The sequence below is a fragment of the Branchiostoma lanceolatum genome, chromosome 11 (genome assembly GCF_035083965.1).
Source record: "Branchiostoma lanceolatum isolate klBraLanc5 chromosome 11, klBraLanc5.hap2, whole genome shotgun sequence".
NCBI classification, from domain to species: Eukaryota; Metazoa; Chordata; class Leptocardii; order Amphioxiformes; family Branchiostomatidae; genus Branchiostoma; species Branchiostoma lanceolatum.
The window spans coordinates 17,760,222-17,775,881 of record NC_089732.1 but is presented as its reverse complement, the minus strand read 5'-3'; the positions used below and the strand labels follow the sequence as shown (position 1 = coordinate 17,775,881).

Genomic DNA, 15,660 nt, shown 5'->3' with positions numbered 1-15,660 from the left:
AAAAGTCCGCCAACAGTCCCAGAACAGCCGCACGCCCCTATGTGACAATGTGTACTAGTACATTGTCACATAGGGGCGTTCGATTCCAGTCATTCGATTCCAGTGACTTGTAGTTGTCGATGGTAAATGTAGAAGTACACAAAAAAATCTCGGACTATATTCAACGGCTACTTCAGCTTCGCAGGACTGTAGTAAGGTTTGATAACCTGAGTGATGTGTTTCTCAGTACAGTGTACACTACACGTACTGTGCTAGTTTTGGTATCACAGGTACAATATAAAATTTCATATTCAAGTAAATGTAATAATTGTCATCCTTCTCAATTTGTAAGGTCTCTTATTTTGCCATTTTTTCGTTTTCTTTATGCGTCGTGACGAGAAATTCCAAAGTCTTTACTGTTCGCCAGAAACTGTTGTCTACCCGTCATTGTAGGATCTTGTAGACAACACGCATTGTAGGCTCTTGTAGATCTTGACTAGTTGCAGGGACATCAGCTAGCTACGAACTTCTTTTTTTCTTCCTTTTTCGGGATTTAGGGAAAGTCATGCCTATTGCACTGTGGGGAAAGTATTTCCGTGTGTGAGGCAGCCCGTTTTCTAGACCGCTCATTTGGCTCTGAAAATAACAATAAAACTCCCCTCAAAATGTAGACTAGTCCGTGGTATGGTAACGGGAATAGGTACACAACGCAACTTGCGTTTAGAAAATGCGGGGTGATGCCCGATTATCCATCCTTTTCAAATTTATGCTCCAGCGCTAATTGTTGATTTGACTGCAAGAAGGGCGGGTCTGCAACAGCAGTGCAACCTGTACCCACACCGATGTATTCAACTCCCGGAGCCTACCCACCACCCACAACTTACCCGCCAACTCCAGCCTATCCGCCACCTCCAGCTTACCCGCCACCCCCGGACCCAGGTTACCCTGGACCCGCAGAGCCAGAACCATCAGTGGTGATCATAGGTTTGGTTTTGCCCGCCACTGGTGACTAACACGTTCTATGTCACATTTCCCGCTATTTGAGATATCTTCCTGCTTTCTTATACTACTAAGTTCTTGTTAGTCTCCTTTGTTAGCTACAGATTATCAGATTACCAAGGCTGACGAATGCGTAAAGGCGTACAACCTGACATCATCTAAAAAGTTGCAATGTATCAAATATGTCAATGTGGATCAAATAATCATGACTACATTCCAGAATGAAGCGTGAAGTTCAGCTTTATATAACCAGAATGTCTAGGGATGATTAACTGGGATTGAACCACCTTTATGTACAGGCCAAGACTCTCATGTTGTTCTGGGAATAAAGTGAGCACCGAATATGCATATCCACCGTCTATCTCAACAATCACATCCACCCTGCAGAAGGAGCTGGATCACATAAGTGACTGGGTTCTAATGAACAGGTTATTCCTCAACGCTTCCAAAACAAAGTCAATGGTAGTTGGAAGTAAACCCAAAATAAGAAAGAATGCGGTACTCACCTTATACTCGAATGGCCAAGTTATCCAGCAAGTTAAAGAAACAAAACTCTTTGCGCAGTACCCTTAATGAGTGCCTGACTTGGGACAGCCATACAAAAGTAACGGCAAGGAAAATGGCCTGCTCATTGGGAATGATAAAGAAATGTGCCACCCACCTGGACTCTTCACTGCTTAAGCTCCTAACAGAATCTCTCACACTGTCACACATTGATTACTGCTCACCGGTTTGGTCCGCCACGTCACAGAAGAACATTGAAATGCTGCAGGTTATGCAGAACAAAGCGGCGCGCCTTGATTATACAACCTCAGTACAACACCTACAGGTGTCGCTTGCATGGCGGCCCGTTAAAGAAAGGCTACAAATCAACACTGTGTCCCAGTTCCGGAAGATACTCACCACACATGCTATTCTCTACAAACAGCTGTTTCCTGTTTCACAGCAGCACGGCTACAGGACACAAAATGTCCCAATAGAACTTCAGATATGATTGATAACGGGAGTTAGTTAATCTGTTAACGTTAGTAATCAAATGGCAGCCAGGCTAAGGGTTTTGCTGTTATGCTGCCGTTCTCATGGTGCTTGTAACTGTAACCATTTGGGTATCTGTGTCGTATCAAGTTGCCAGAAGCTACCGTGTGCCCCTTGTACACCTAGAGGCATGGCCTGCTTTTAGGCCATGTTCCTAGAGAGGCTGGCTTGTACATTAAGTCTGGCTTGTACATCAATTGGAGGGTCAAGAAAGCAGTCATACATTCCACTACACACTGACCCTGGGGTGACGTTAGCTTATACATATCTAGATGGTTGCTGCTGATTTTGATTACTTGCCCATAGTAACATTCAAATAACTTTCCGAGAGACTGTACAAATATTGTACAATAAATGCAGTGAAATATTGAAATACATTTCATTTCTAAATGCCCTCATCATGACGATGAAAGAAACAAGCTTTTCGAACAATTTGAACAATTCACCCGCGCGTTCGGAAATTTATGAGCTTCTCATAATCGTTCGGGAATCATTTCATTTAGAAACTGTAGATTCGTATTCTTTTGGTTTGATAATCCATCTAACGAATGAATGAATGAATGAATGGCACTATAAACACAAACTGTAGATATGTTTGATGTATGCATCATGTCACAGACGAACGGTGATGGGGCAATAATGCATCACTATTAGAGATTACTATCCTGCCCCCCATTTAGCAACACATTTGCACTGGAATAAGAGAGGAACGAATTACAAACGGATCTCAACTTACTGTAGTTGATGTGTACTCAGAGAGAATTTCTTGCACGCCTTGTCTGTACCGACGGTGGGAGAGATGTGACGTGTGCTTCATGAAAGAATTTGTCGAACTTTTTTTATTTTAAAGTGTTACTTTGTCCATAGTATGCAGTTATCATTTCTCTTTGCACAGAAATATGCTTTCGTCACATGATGATAACGATCATGTTTGGATGCTTCGATAAATCATCTAAAGTTGGACCGTTTTGTTGTCACATGTTACGTGCTGTGCGCATGCCCACACTTAAACGACTGACTTGATTCATTATAACGTACAATACATTTTGTAAACACTCTTCATCAATGTTGTGTTGATATGTTTTCCAGACGTGTTCTATTTTCCAACAAGGTAACATTTTCATGCCTTTCTTTTTGTTTTAATTTTCTATTTAGATTTGTTGGTGGTTAGGTTGTGTCAAATGTGACACGTCGAACCACGTACTTCAACATAAGACAATTTCGGCACAAATGCTTTTCACAAGCATTGTGAGAGAATTTGAGCAGAAAGTCCCCGGCAGCAGGGCTGCACAAACTGTCAGAGAGAGGGACAGAGAGTTTGGTCCAAAATAAAAATCTTCTTGCACCTTTCTGAAAGTCAAATATTTGCATCACCTTTCCCATAAATCAACTATGTACGGTACTTCGCAATGATGTGTGAATTGCTTTCTTCACAGCCCTCTGACCTATTTATAAAGATGTTACAAATAATGGTAGAAAATGGTTAGACATTGTAAAGAATTGTAAATAATGGTAGAATGCTGTTGCAATTATTTAGAAACTGTTAGAAATGTCATATTCCACATAAGGAATATCTATAAAGTTTTAGAAAACTGGAGGAATATTTATGAAGTAGAAATCACATTCAAAATATTTCTTAAGTATAAAATCTCTCAAACAAATAATTACAATAGATTGAAAACATTTGTAAATTATGACAATAACAACCCTCTTGGTGACTTGGAATGGACTCTACACACTACGTACATGTCTAATAAACTTGTTTTCAAGCAAAAACCTTTCAGAATCCAACAGAAATACATATTCTATGTAGGTATGGTCAGCTTTACATATCCTTCCTTGGTGAGCCTTAGAAACGGTTTTTATGCAAAAAGTGACTTTTTTCTACAAAAAATCGAAAAGTCTCAAATTTTAACACAAATACTGTTATTACGCGCTACATACATGTCCATGTAAGCAAAAATCGATCAGAATCCAGCAGAAAAGTACATTCTGCGCAGGTTTGGTCAGGTTTATGTTTATCTAGTAGTTTTCCAGCCTTTTGTATCACGCACCTGCTCACTAGGTACCAGGGGCCAAGACCCCGGATGTAGTTTTCTACTCTGTACAGAGGGTTCTGTCAATACAACACGTGAGTTCAGTAGACGTGAGTTAGATCTTTACCTAGTCTAACAGTTTATACCTTAAACCTTCCTTGGTGACTGCCTTACGAATTTCTTTTATGCAAAAAGTGATATTTTTCTACAAAAACAATGCAAAGTCTCAAAATTGAATACAAATGTTGTTACTACATATTATATACATGTTTTTAAAGTACAGAACTATCAAAATCCAACAGAAAAGTACTTTCTATGCAAGTTTGGTCAGCTTTATGCCCCAAACCTTTCTTGGCGACTGCTTTAGCAATGGTTTTTAGGCCCAAAGTGATATTTTTCTACAAAAATCATGAAAACTCTACATGCTACATACATGTCCATTTAGGCACAGAACTATCAAACCCCAACAGAAAAGTACATTCTATAGTGGTTAGGTCAGGTTTATGCCCCAAACCTCCCTTGGCGACTGCCTTAGCAACGGTTTTTAGGTAAAAACTGACGTTTTTAACAAAAACTATGCAAAACCCTCAAAATTTAACACAAATATTGTTACTACATGCTACAGACATGTCTATTTAAGCATAGAATTATCAAAATCCAATAGAAAACTACATTCTGTATAGGTTAGGTCAGGTTTATGCCCCAAACCTCCCTTGGCAACTGCCTTAGCAACGGTTTGATGCAAAAAGTGACCTTTTTCGACAAAAAAATCACAACAACTCTCAAAATTTATCACAATTATTGTTACTACATGCTACATACATGTCTATTTAAGCACAAACAGATTAAAAACTAACAGAAAAGTAGATTTCAGGCAGCCATTTTGTTGACGGTACATCTCTTTAAACTACACCAAATAATGTCCTTAGCAACGGCCATGGCAACGGTAATAACTGTTTTAAACACTCATATCTCCTAACAGAAGTGACGGATATTCGAACTTCAAAGACCAAAATGCTGGGAATGATACAATGCGTCCATTTATGAATAAAAAAAAGAGCCCAACAGGTAACACAAACTAATGCAGGGTTTTGGAAAGTAAACTATTCATTATTTACACGAAAATTATAGAAAAAAATGCAATTTAATGACCCGTGACGCCTGAACTGTTTAAGATATCAAGAAAATATTAACATTTTTGTGATCCTCATGTCGAGTTTTACCAGTGTACCAATTTTCAAGAAAAATATTGATGTATAGATTTTGGCCACTCCCCCTTGAAAAAAATGCATGATTACACCTTAATTAACATCTTTAATTAGCGCTAGCAGGAGCGTGATACCACAATTTGAGCAAAAAAAATCATCAAGTGTGATGGAGAAGGACCCCCTCTACCAAAATATCAAGTCAAACCTTTTCTGTAAGATGGGTTGAACGAAATCATTTTTTTCAGGCCCTGGCTCCTGACCGTTCAAAAGGCAACGGTCGTTAACCACACTAACACGTGTAGCGAGGTCCAGTCGCGCAGCAAGCCAGTATGAGAGCGCTTTTTCTGGTGACTCAAGAATCGACAGCAGACAAATACTCGAAGCAACAATACGTTTATTTTACCGCCGTAACAATGGCTACATACACAATGTTCGTTGGTCAAGTAAACAACATTTTTTATTGTATAAATGTAGCTACACAGACATTAACTATTTGCAACATTTTACAATGGACATCCCTGTATAACTGGTTGCAAAAATACTTACACTAATTACATTGAAATATGTAGAGCTTGTAAATTTCTTGTATCTTGTCTCATTAATTGTGCCAAGTAAGGCTCTAACTAGCATAATCTATTTAGAATGGTGTTGAAACAGCTAGCGTCCAACAAAAGAGGATCTGTATGGATACAGACTTCAATATGAAAAGCTACATGCTCAACGTTGTTTCGAAGACATAGCGCTCGTTCTCAATGAAATGTGCAAAATAGCGATTTTTAGGTTCGAAAAATTGATCAGCTCATTTTCCAAGCAAACCTACCTCATTTTTAGGTAAACTTCTCGTTTTATGATCCCCAAAATATGACAGCCAATCTATCACGGGAAGTTATCGAAAATTTCCGAGCTTTGATTAGATGTCCTTGGAGTTAACCAAGATTTTTGCGACAAAAATCTTGAACATCAGTTAATTGAATACATGTATATCAATTTTGGAGGTATCATGTCGTGACATCGCCTTCAACACCTATAGTTGAGGAGTCAGTATCTCTGGTAATACTTCTGTCAAATTAAGCGCCGTGTTGACGATTATAACTGTCTCATTTAGGAATAGGATTGTCTGGTTGCATTTCGACTTGTTTAAGCAACTTGCCAGAGACGAAATCTGATAGTTCTTGCAAAAGGTTCCATCCTCCATTGATTCAAATTATTTACCTCTTACAACATCTATAACATATTCAATGTTGCGAACTAATATTGCTTAGGAGCAGTAACGCGTTTGAAACCGAGGGGGAATCGTGGAAAAACGGTAACGGAAGTTACATACTGTGTTCACCAGACGTAAGTCGCCATGTTGTAATCGATCGAGTTCTGATTTCTTGGGACTTAAGGACACGCGAAATATACTTGTTTAAAGTAAATTAAAGGTAGTTTTCTGCATCATGTTAACTTACCATGTAGCTATAGATACGATCAACATATTTCACAGCAGGGCCACTGGGGCAGAAATGACCTCTCATTTATTTCGTATTTTTCCCTCTTAAGCAGAGTGGAATCACATAAATTAGGAACAAAACACTGATCGTACCAGTGTACTCAGTATGGCTACTAGTAACGGCATGCCACAAAGAAGCCCATTGTCTCATTTTCTGTTAAATTTCTGGCCGGCCTGAGCGTTGAGGCAACATGAGTCTGTACGCAGAGTGAATCTGTCCATCTGACAAAGCTCTGTAAACCTAATTTGTTGACGTTCTGATGCTGAAAGCGATGTTCTGTTCAGAGAGAAATAAAGTTAATATATATTCTATATCAAATATGTTTCATGTTCCTACTCTTGCTCTTAATCGTCTCTAAACGCTCAAACAACAATATTTCGAAAACTAGACCTTGAATAGCTTCAATATTAGCAAACCAGTTGGTCAGCACACAAGTCGCTGCACCTTTGTAATTTTATGCCATGCAGATATGAAATAAACTATCTTATTGGAAACAAGGGGTATAAAAACTACCACTGCTCAATTACAACAAGACTGGCAATGATAAAAAGACATTGCCATGGCGACGGTGGTTGTTGTTTTAATTTTTACTGTACCCTGCTTAGGGCATAGTGATAGGTGGTGCTGTTCATACAGGATTTCTAACGAAAAGGGCTGACGGGTACCTGTTCTACTGGACAAATACACACACACACAGACACGCACACAGACACGCACCCACACAGACAGCGACAGTTCCACTAGATTCTACCAGACACACCCCACTGCCAGAACGAACATCTATTTCATCACAGCCTGATCATGACAACTGAAAACAGCCCACGGACCGGGTTCCCACCATACAAAATGACTATTCTACTCTGATAGGACTGCTGTTTACATGAACAACATGTTAGGCCAAATCTACACAAATTTTAACATCATAGTCCACTTACCAACAGACACAGCATACACCATGCAACAGCTTGTACACTTATGTTCCCTGAACTATAGAACTAAGTCCTCTAGAGCGTGAATGGCCAGGGATGTTAGCTAAGGATGGAATGCCAGGATGGAATGCCAGGATGGAATGCCAGGATGGAATGCCAGGATGGAATGCCAGGATGGAATGCCAGGATGGAATTCGAGTCCCACTGGAATACCAGGAACACCAGTCATAAAGGAATTTGCCAGTGATTCCTGGAGCCCTAATGAAATGCCAGCCTGGGAATCTTAAACCACAGAAATGTTGTTGTGTAAAAATGTGTCCCATGTGTTCTTGGAAGTGTACAGGATTATATCAGCAAGAAAGTGGCATCTTATCAGCAGGATAATCATCTAGTACTAGTACAACTGGCTTGCTAAATTTCCTTGCGACAGTGAAATTTTTCATTGATCGATCTGGCTTGGACATGTTCCCAATGTCATGAATGAGGTTAATGCCCTTTAATTAATCTGCTTGTATAGGTAACTGAAGCAGCGTGTGCACAATCGTTATCAGTACAGAGTTGATGCAGTTATGACCTGTTCCCCGAAGAAAGACATTAAATCTTACAGTTGTAAGGACCAGCATTAGGGCATCTAAGAACATTGTAACAGACACACATTGTTTTAGAAAAGAGCAATATTACTGTAGAGCTGAGGTCTTAAAATGGGTCATGTATACATAAGCCTGGCACATCTGGTAGACAGATGTAGCTTCCTGTCTAGGTTATCTAGGAGGAATGTCCCGAGGGAGGCTTTCTGTCTGACTAACATTCCTAACATTCTTATTGTCTTAATATGCCTATGGACACATGCCTGTACAATTCCTAGAATAGTTGCAAACTGCACACAATACTATATCATTTGGCTCGCCCCTGAGGCGTCGCCAAAAAGTTCTGCGCCAGGTTATGTATTTTCCGCAACAGACGTAACTTACGTTACCGGTAACGGAAGTTACAACATTAAACTTTGGATTTCCCTTCAAAAGGATGTTCATTTTTGCGTTACATCTTTTACTAGTAAAAGAGCGTATGTATGGGCATTTAGAAAATGGGCAGCGTTCCTACATCAGGCCTTGTTAACAACACAGAGAGCATCAAACGATGGTAACGGAAGTTACGTTCATAGCTGTAATGTATTTTGTCCGGGGAGGTGGTTCATAACTGATAGCAAACACTTCTTATTTGTTCCTTTTAAAAGACAAACGTTTCAAGTCGTCATAAAAACGACAGTTTGGAACCTTATATATGGCATATCTTAATGTCAGGAACGTGTTACTTCAAACGGTAACAGAAGTTACAGAATTTGGCGACAGGCATAAACCACCTTGCACTGCGTACAAGAATAGTGACAGGAGCGATCTGACTTGATTTGTCGGAGGGCCTCGGCAGCTGGATTCACTAGTTAACTGGTCATTCTCTTCACTGAGTTGTTATGTTCTCGACTGCTTTTTAAATGTTGCACGTCTCCTCAGGCGAGCCGTTTTTTTAGGGCTTTTTATGCCAGACATTGCTATAACTTCTTCTAAGTCAAATCCCATAACTAATATTGTGGTGCATTTTCCGTGAAACATAATAGGTGTTGTGGAAAATGAAGAAAGCATCGATGGTGCCCGTAATTTGGCTCATATCAAATCGTAAAGGCTGGCCACAGCAATTTGTACATTTAAATGAGAACGAGCGATAGAGGAAGTTTATAATGTTACATCAAGGAGGTTAATATCTCCTTTGTTCCATACAGGAGGTTTATAGATATTACAAGTATCAAGACAACACTAAGTACTTCTGTGTACATAACGGTATCATTGAACTACATCGCAGCACAGCACTACAGTTTTTAGAACTGTATAGTACAATGCGACAACAAAAGAAATTTGTATATCATAATTACTGGCATTGCCGAAAACGCCCCCCGCCCGCGCGCCTAAGGCTACGAGCGCACGGATATAAGACAACCCCGATTTTAACTCCGCCGTTTTCCTTCTACACCGAAGTTTCGAAATGAATTGTTTTCAGGTTCTGGTTATTTAACTTTCCAATAGTTGCTAACTCATAATTCTTTTTTTGTTTGCCAAATGCCCCGCTTGCCGATAGATTATCAGAAAAATTCAGCCGTCTTCCAAATTTCAAAGACTTGTCTTGTCTGCAGATGAATTTCCCAGTTGCAAAGTTTGATTCTGCTGGACAATTGTACGTGGAGGCAGTTTTTATGGTAATTGAGCATGTATGGGTGGTGCTACTGCCAGATCTGTGCACTGTAACGTGAAGCTTGGCACTTCCCAACGAGTCGGACTCGTTTGTTGTGCGGCCTTGGATAAAGCTATGTCTGCTATTCCATCGATGTTGGCAGGTGGCGCAGTTGCTCTCTGTCGCATATTCACTACCTCTGCTCACATCACTCGTGAACTCTGTTGCTCTGTCCACGTGAGTTGGTGCTTTTGACCGGCTTGGACCGCTCCTCAGTAGTGTTGAATGGCTGGTCATCCAGTTGCCACTGCAGGACTTGCCACGTAAACTGGATGGCAGGCACCTGCAACTCTCCCTGAAGCTACTTCTACAAAGGAAATGTTTGTTTCTTTTGGTATAGGTCCTTACACTTCAGGAAGAATAATTCTAATTGTCCCTTTGTTCAGCAACATTGTAGGCTAACATCAATTACGACCTAGCAAATAGAGCAGAAAGGGAACAACCCATCCGAGATATTGAAAACAGTACTACATCACCCGCCCCCACCCCCCACGCACCGACGGAGCCAACTGCAAGCGTCCGACATCCTTTGTAAACTTACCTGAAATGGCGCGAGAGGAAGGCGTAACAGACGGGGTTGGCACAGCTGTTGGAATGCGCCAGGAGGTGCAGGGCCAGCTTCAGGATGTAAGCCGTTCGGGTGTAGCGGGAAATCACCTCAAACTTGATGAGTATGTTGTAGATGAGAAGAGGCGCCCAGCAAATCGTGAACACCGTCACGAGACCTACCATTAACTTGATGACCTTCAACAAGAAACATTTCATACATTACACTAAAGCGTCAATATACCTGGGCCAACGGGGAAAGGGCTGCACCAGGTCATGGTAGGAAATCTTGCTCAAAACACGGGCCCAAAGTTCAAAATGTTACAAATGTAAACCCCGTATCCTACCTTCTGGGGGTTCCCGCGTCTGTGCACTTTGAAAACATTGTCCGAGTCTGGCTCCCCGGAGTCACGACGTCTATTTCTCATTCTGCTCAAGTCCATCCATTTTACCAGACAGCAGCTGATTAGGTATATCAAAAAGTTACTACAGTGAGTGACATACTAGGAGTATGTCACTCAACATGACCTGCAGTGTCATGGTTGCCAAGTAGTGAGCTATACCCCCAAAGGGCGTTAACAGTGTCTCTTGGTCACGAATAAGAAACGTCAGAAAGCTTGATTCGTGAGGAAAGACATAAACTTGCCGAATGTCTTGTAAACGACTAGTTGAGAAGTCAAGCTGACGTATCAGACTTGCATACACAATGGATGCATAATCATCATGAGTGACTGCACACGAACCGTATAAAGTTAAGTAGGAGGTGGAGTCCCTTAGATTTTATTGTATTGTACCTGAAGTATTCTCCGTTAACGTGTGCAATTGCTGTCGAAGAAGAATATCCGTGTACCTAATTGTTAAATCGCACATTGCCTTCGACTTTGGTAGTTTAATGTCACCAGTAGATATAAGAAATACGAATAGTAACCTTTTTACCGTCATGACAGACTATTTTTAGGCCGTAAAGGACATTATTATGGCTTGAAACCGTCGAAAATGACCTGTCGCAAATCCAAAAAGCACTTTTGGCACTGTATTTACATGTTGAAGAACGCGTTTCTTGAACAGAATCTTATCAATGATTTATTCCTACCGGTGAGTTTGACATGAAACAAGCAGCGGAGTTTGTCCAGGTGGATCATATCTCAAGCCCAAGTGCCATTTATGCCTGTCGCAAGTTTTTAACTTTGACTTACGTTACGAAGACGAACGAATGAAAATCTGTCAGAAAAGATTGATTTGTCCGAACTGCTCATGTGTTTTAATCAGGCACAGTATGTAGTATACTATCAAAGACACTACAGCGGCAACTGCGAACTATTGTCGGAGGAATCACAGCTTTGTTAGGGCTTGACGCGTTTTGCCATTTTATTTCATTAAGCTTACGTTACCATTATTACTGCTCTAAATAGAAGCAGTAGCCTAAACCTGCCCTTTACAAGGGAGAGCATAACCAGATAAGTAATTACCTGCCGCTAATTCATTCAGCAACCTGCCAGTTTATCTTTTTTCACCAAGTAATTGCCAAATTGACTTACGTTACCCCTTGACTTACGTTACCATTACCGTACACGTCATCGAACATACATCATGTTAATAGAATAATCAGGATTGCAAGTCAGAGGGTTTATCATGGGTCAGTCTCGTTCTGTGCAGCACCTTTGCGGCCAAGTTCTGACGCTGTTCTTACCTTGTAAAACGTCAACAGATGGTACATGTGCACAGGAAACCATTTCATATCTAGGAAGCCGAGTCTGTGATATTTTCTCGCTAAGGTTCAAAAATAATACTTGACAGCTTTCTTAGACCGAGGGGTTAACTCCCATTGGTAATAGATTGGTTCAAAACACTTGTTTCATGGAGGGATCCGAATAACTACATGTATAAGCACATGGCATTGGTAACGTAAGTCAAAGTCAAATGTTGACTTACGTTACCATAGTTATTAAGGACATTTAGCTTAGTTGGGACAAACAGAGGTAGACCGCATGTCTAGCATCACTTATATACATGGATGAATCGTTACAACTGTCACCAGTGGGTTAATACGCTTTTTTGATATGAATTGAATATGAACAACATCACAGTGTTAAGCGGTCGATATCTCAAAAAAGAGAAAGTCCTAGCACCTACCAAAACTTGTTTGGGATAGTGAACAATAGTAGTTATATGTTAGGCCCATTAGTAGCGGCATTACGTAAGCTTTACGAAGAACTTTATTTTTGACCATTTTTCAACCCCGAATTGCACACGTTAACGGAGAATGGGTGACGGTCTACATGTATTTCTATAGCACAATTGTAAAGCATTTAACTGCAAAGAAATAAAGATTTCCATTTACTTTTCGTAGTTTTTCAGGCTACATGTTGAAATAAATGTACTTCAACAGATACAAGATGGTGGACCCAAAATAGTGGATCCGGTAGCTGCAATAAATATGACGCCAGCTTATGACATCTGTACAAAAATGTAACGTTCATGACTAACATTTTCCACCCTTTTCGTCTGGGTTTGTTTCCTCGGTATCCTCCTTTCCTGGCTGCCAGGACTTCATGCCCAGACCTGATGTACGTGTACGTCATGACGCAGAGCGGCACCAGCAGCAGGACCATGCCGTTGTAGACGGCGTACAGGCGGCCGTACAGCGGGGAGGGCCAGGCGTGCACACAGTGCTCTCCACTTCCGAAGGGCACCGTCGTCTGTATGAGAATATACATGTTTATTTGCACACCAAGACAGGCCATAATACGATAAACCACTAGAGATCCTTGACCCCATACATTGATATACGTGTAGCTTATACTAGGCCCTTCTCCTCTATACTAACTAGAGTTCCACGAACACATTATTATCGCCAAATAATCAGGGCTTATTATGGAGAGTGATTAATATTTACATGCTTATCACCCCCTGCAAATTTGATCATACACCATACCGTTTGGAAGTAATGGGGGGGGGGGGATGAGTCCAGCCTAGATAAGGTTACTGGACCATTAAAAAACACCTCCACCAAAAAAAAAAACTGGACCGTTTTGATAATCAATCAAGCCCAAAATTGAATTTTAAAAAATGTCCCCCTCATACAAGAATGGACTCTTCCAGCTATGCAACACGTGTCATGCAAATGTGAAATCTTGCTGAAGATCTGGATTTCTCCTGCAGAAGAATTTCCGCAATCCGAGAGTCCAGACAATTGTTCATTACGCAGCGAACAGTTCTTCGAACCAACTCAGGTTTTGCAAAGGTTTCACAAATTTCTGCAAAACGTACCGCACGTTTCTGGTGCGTATTTCGTGACCTGTACTGTAACACTGACACATACCACCATTAAAAAACGTTGCTAAAGAAAGGATACACAACCAATTGTAGGGATATGAGCATACTCTTGGTGTAAGTGAAAAAAGTTATTGCTATATATATGTATGATTGTATGTACACACAGAGAGGAATATAGAGCAATAGATTTATGTCGAAAAACACCACCAGAAAAGGCGTAGATTTTGAACCTTCTCAATTGCACATGACTTCATTAGGACACAACATTAACACTAGACAGGCAACATTTGCGATAGCAAATACAGAATATTTTCCCATCTCCCTCCCGATGTCCCCCGCTCAATAATTACGCGCACAAATTGCAGGCCAGGTGCACGTTGCACTTGTGGTCACTGACCTTTAGGTCGTGTTGTTTACGTTCGCACCTGGCCATATGAATAAAGATGTGACCATATATGGCAACACCATATATGGTCATAGGAGAAAAATAGCCGATCTTCTCCCCAAAATACCCTCCAAAGTCGTTTTTTGAAGTGGTGTATGCCGAAAGTGCGAATGGGGTTCTTTGAATATTTGTTCAATGTAACGTAACATGACCTATTTACGTGCAGAACCTATTTACGTCCGGTTTGGCTCATGTCCACATGTCGCGGTATATTATGCCAAAGCCTGTTCTCATGAGCAATAAAGAATGTCATAAGTATGATCCTTAGCCATCTCTCTCTATTATACAAAACAAGTAAAAAGGTTTACGTCCAGCGACATAACAGAATAAACTCCTGAACCAGTAACAACAAGTTGCACGGAAGCGTCACGCATATAACGTATTTCATATGTATACACCGCGTAGTTCATTATGTTTTTCTAACTTGCACGATAGCTAGTATCATTTAAAAGTAGCTGACGTTAAACATTTCTTTGATATTCAGACTATCCATGGTGATTCGAGGTTTGAAACTCTTACCACTTTTAGGAAGGTTCGATACAACCTAGCGACCCCCGAACCGGAGGTTAATTTTTGCACGGCAAAACATAATGGCCATGCGTTTACCACGTGAACGCCACGTGCCGCGAATGTCGAGGAAATTCACAGATAAACGTTGTTTTCTTCCATCGCGTCAAGCAAGTGGCGGGACAGACATAGTGATTTTACTATCATTTGTCTGTAGACTACTTTTGACAGTTACTGTGCATTTTGTTCTGGTCTATGTTCTTCAAGCATACCCTAGCAAAACTTACAGACGATGCATTTTCATTTTAGAAGAGCTGATATTTCTAACCATGGGTTTGAAATTTGGCTCTATCCGCGCGGTTTTAAGATAGATACGTTTTGAACTAGAAAGGCCGTCATTTGCCCCTGAGCAAATACAGCATGTTTAGCCATACTCCTCCCCATGCAAGAAGTGGGTTGTCCCAAAATAACCCCTGGGCAAATCGAAATATTAACTGCATGTAGGAAGGCAACATTTGCGAGAGCATCATACTTCGCCAATCTCCCTCCCGATGCATAAATTGGCTGTTCCAAAATCACCCGTGCAAAACAATTCTCTCTACAAGTTCTGCGAGACCCCAAGAGCTTCTTACTGCAAAGTCTTGCGTGTGTTCCTGCAATATGACCTCAGGTGACCTAAATAGAACACGCGTTCTTTGGCCAGTGGCAAATGGAACGCGGGGATCCTTAGATAGAACATGGATTCCTTGGCCAGCAGCAAATAGAACATGGAACGGGGATACCACTTTTGGCCTGTTTTTGGTCTGAAAATGGGCCCAAAAGTCCCCAAAATGAAGCATTCTGAAGTGATGTACACCAGAATTGTGATTGAAGTCCTGTAGGGACATGTTCAAGGCACCCTTGTACCGAATTTCAGGTCACTTGCTT

General features: G+C 40.8%; 1 protein-coding gene across 1 annotated transcript in view; it reads right to left on the bottom strand.

The window, feature by feature from the left end:
• Positions 1 to 5,634: 5,634 nt before the first annotated feature.
• LOC136445315 (QRFP-like peptide receptor) overlaps positions 5,635 to 15,660 on the bottom strand; it is a 34,063-nt gene continuing 24,037 nt past the window's right edge. The window contains exons 3-5 of the mRNA XM_066443247.1: positions 10,853 to 13,204; positions 10,501 to 10,703; positions 5,635 to 10,266 (exon numbers count right to left, since the gene is read on the bottom strand). Of these exons, the coding sequence (XP_066299344.1) occupies positions 12,860 to 13,204 (345 nt within the window). The 3' untranslated portion in view covers positions 5,635 to 10,266; positions 10,501 to 10,703; positions 10,853 to 12,859. The remainder of the gene's footprint in view (positions 10,267 to 10,500; positions 10,704 to 10,852; positions 13,205 to 15,660) is intronic.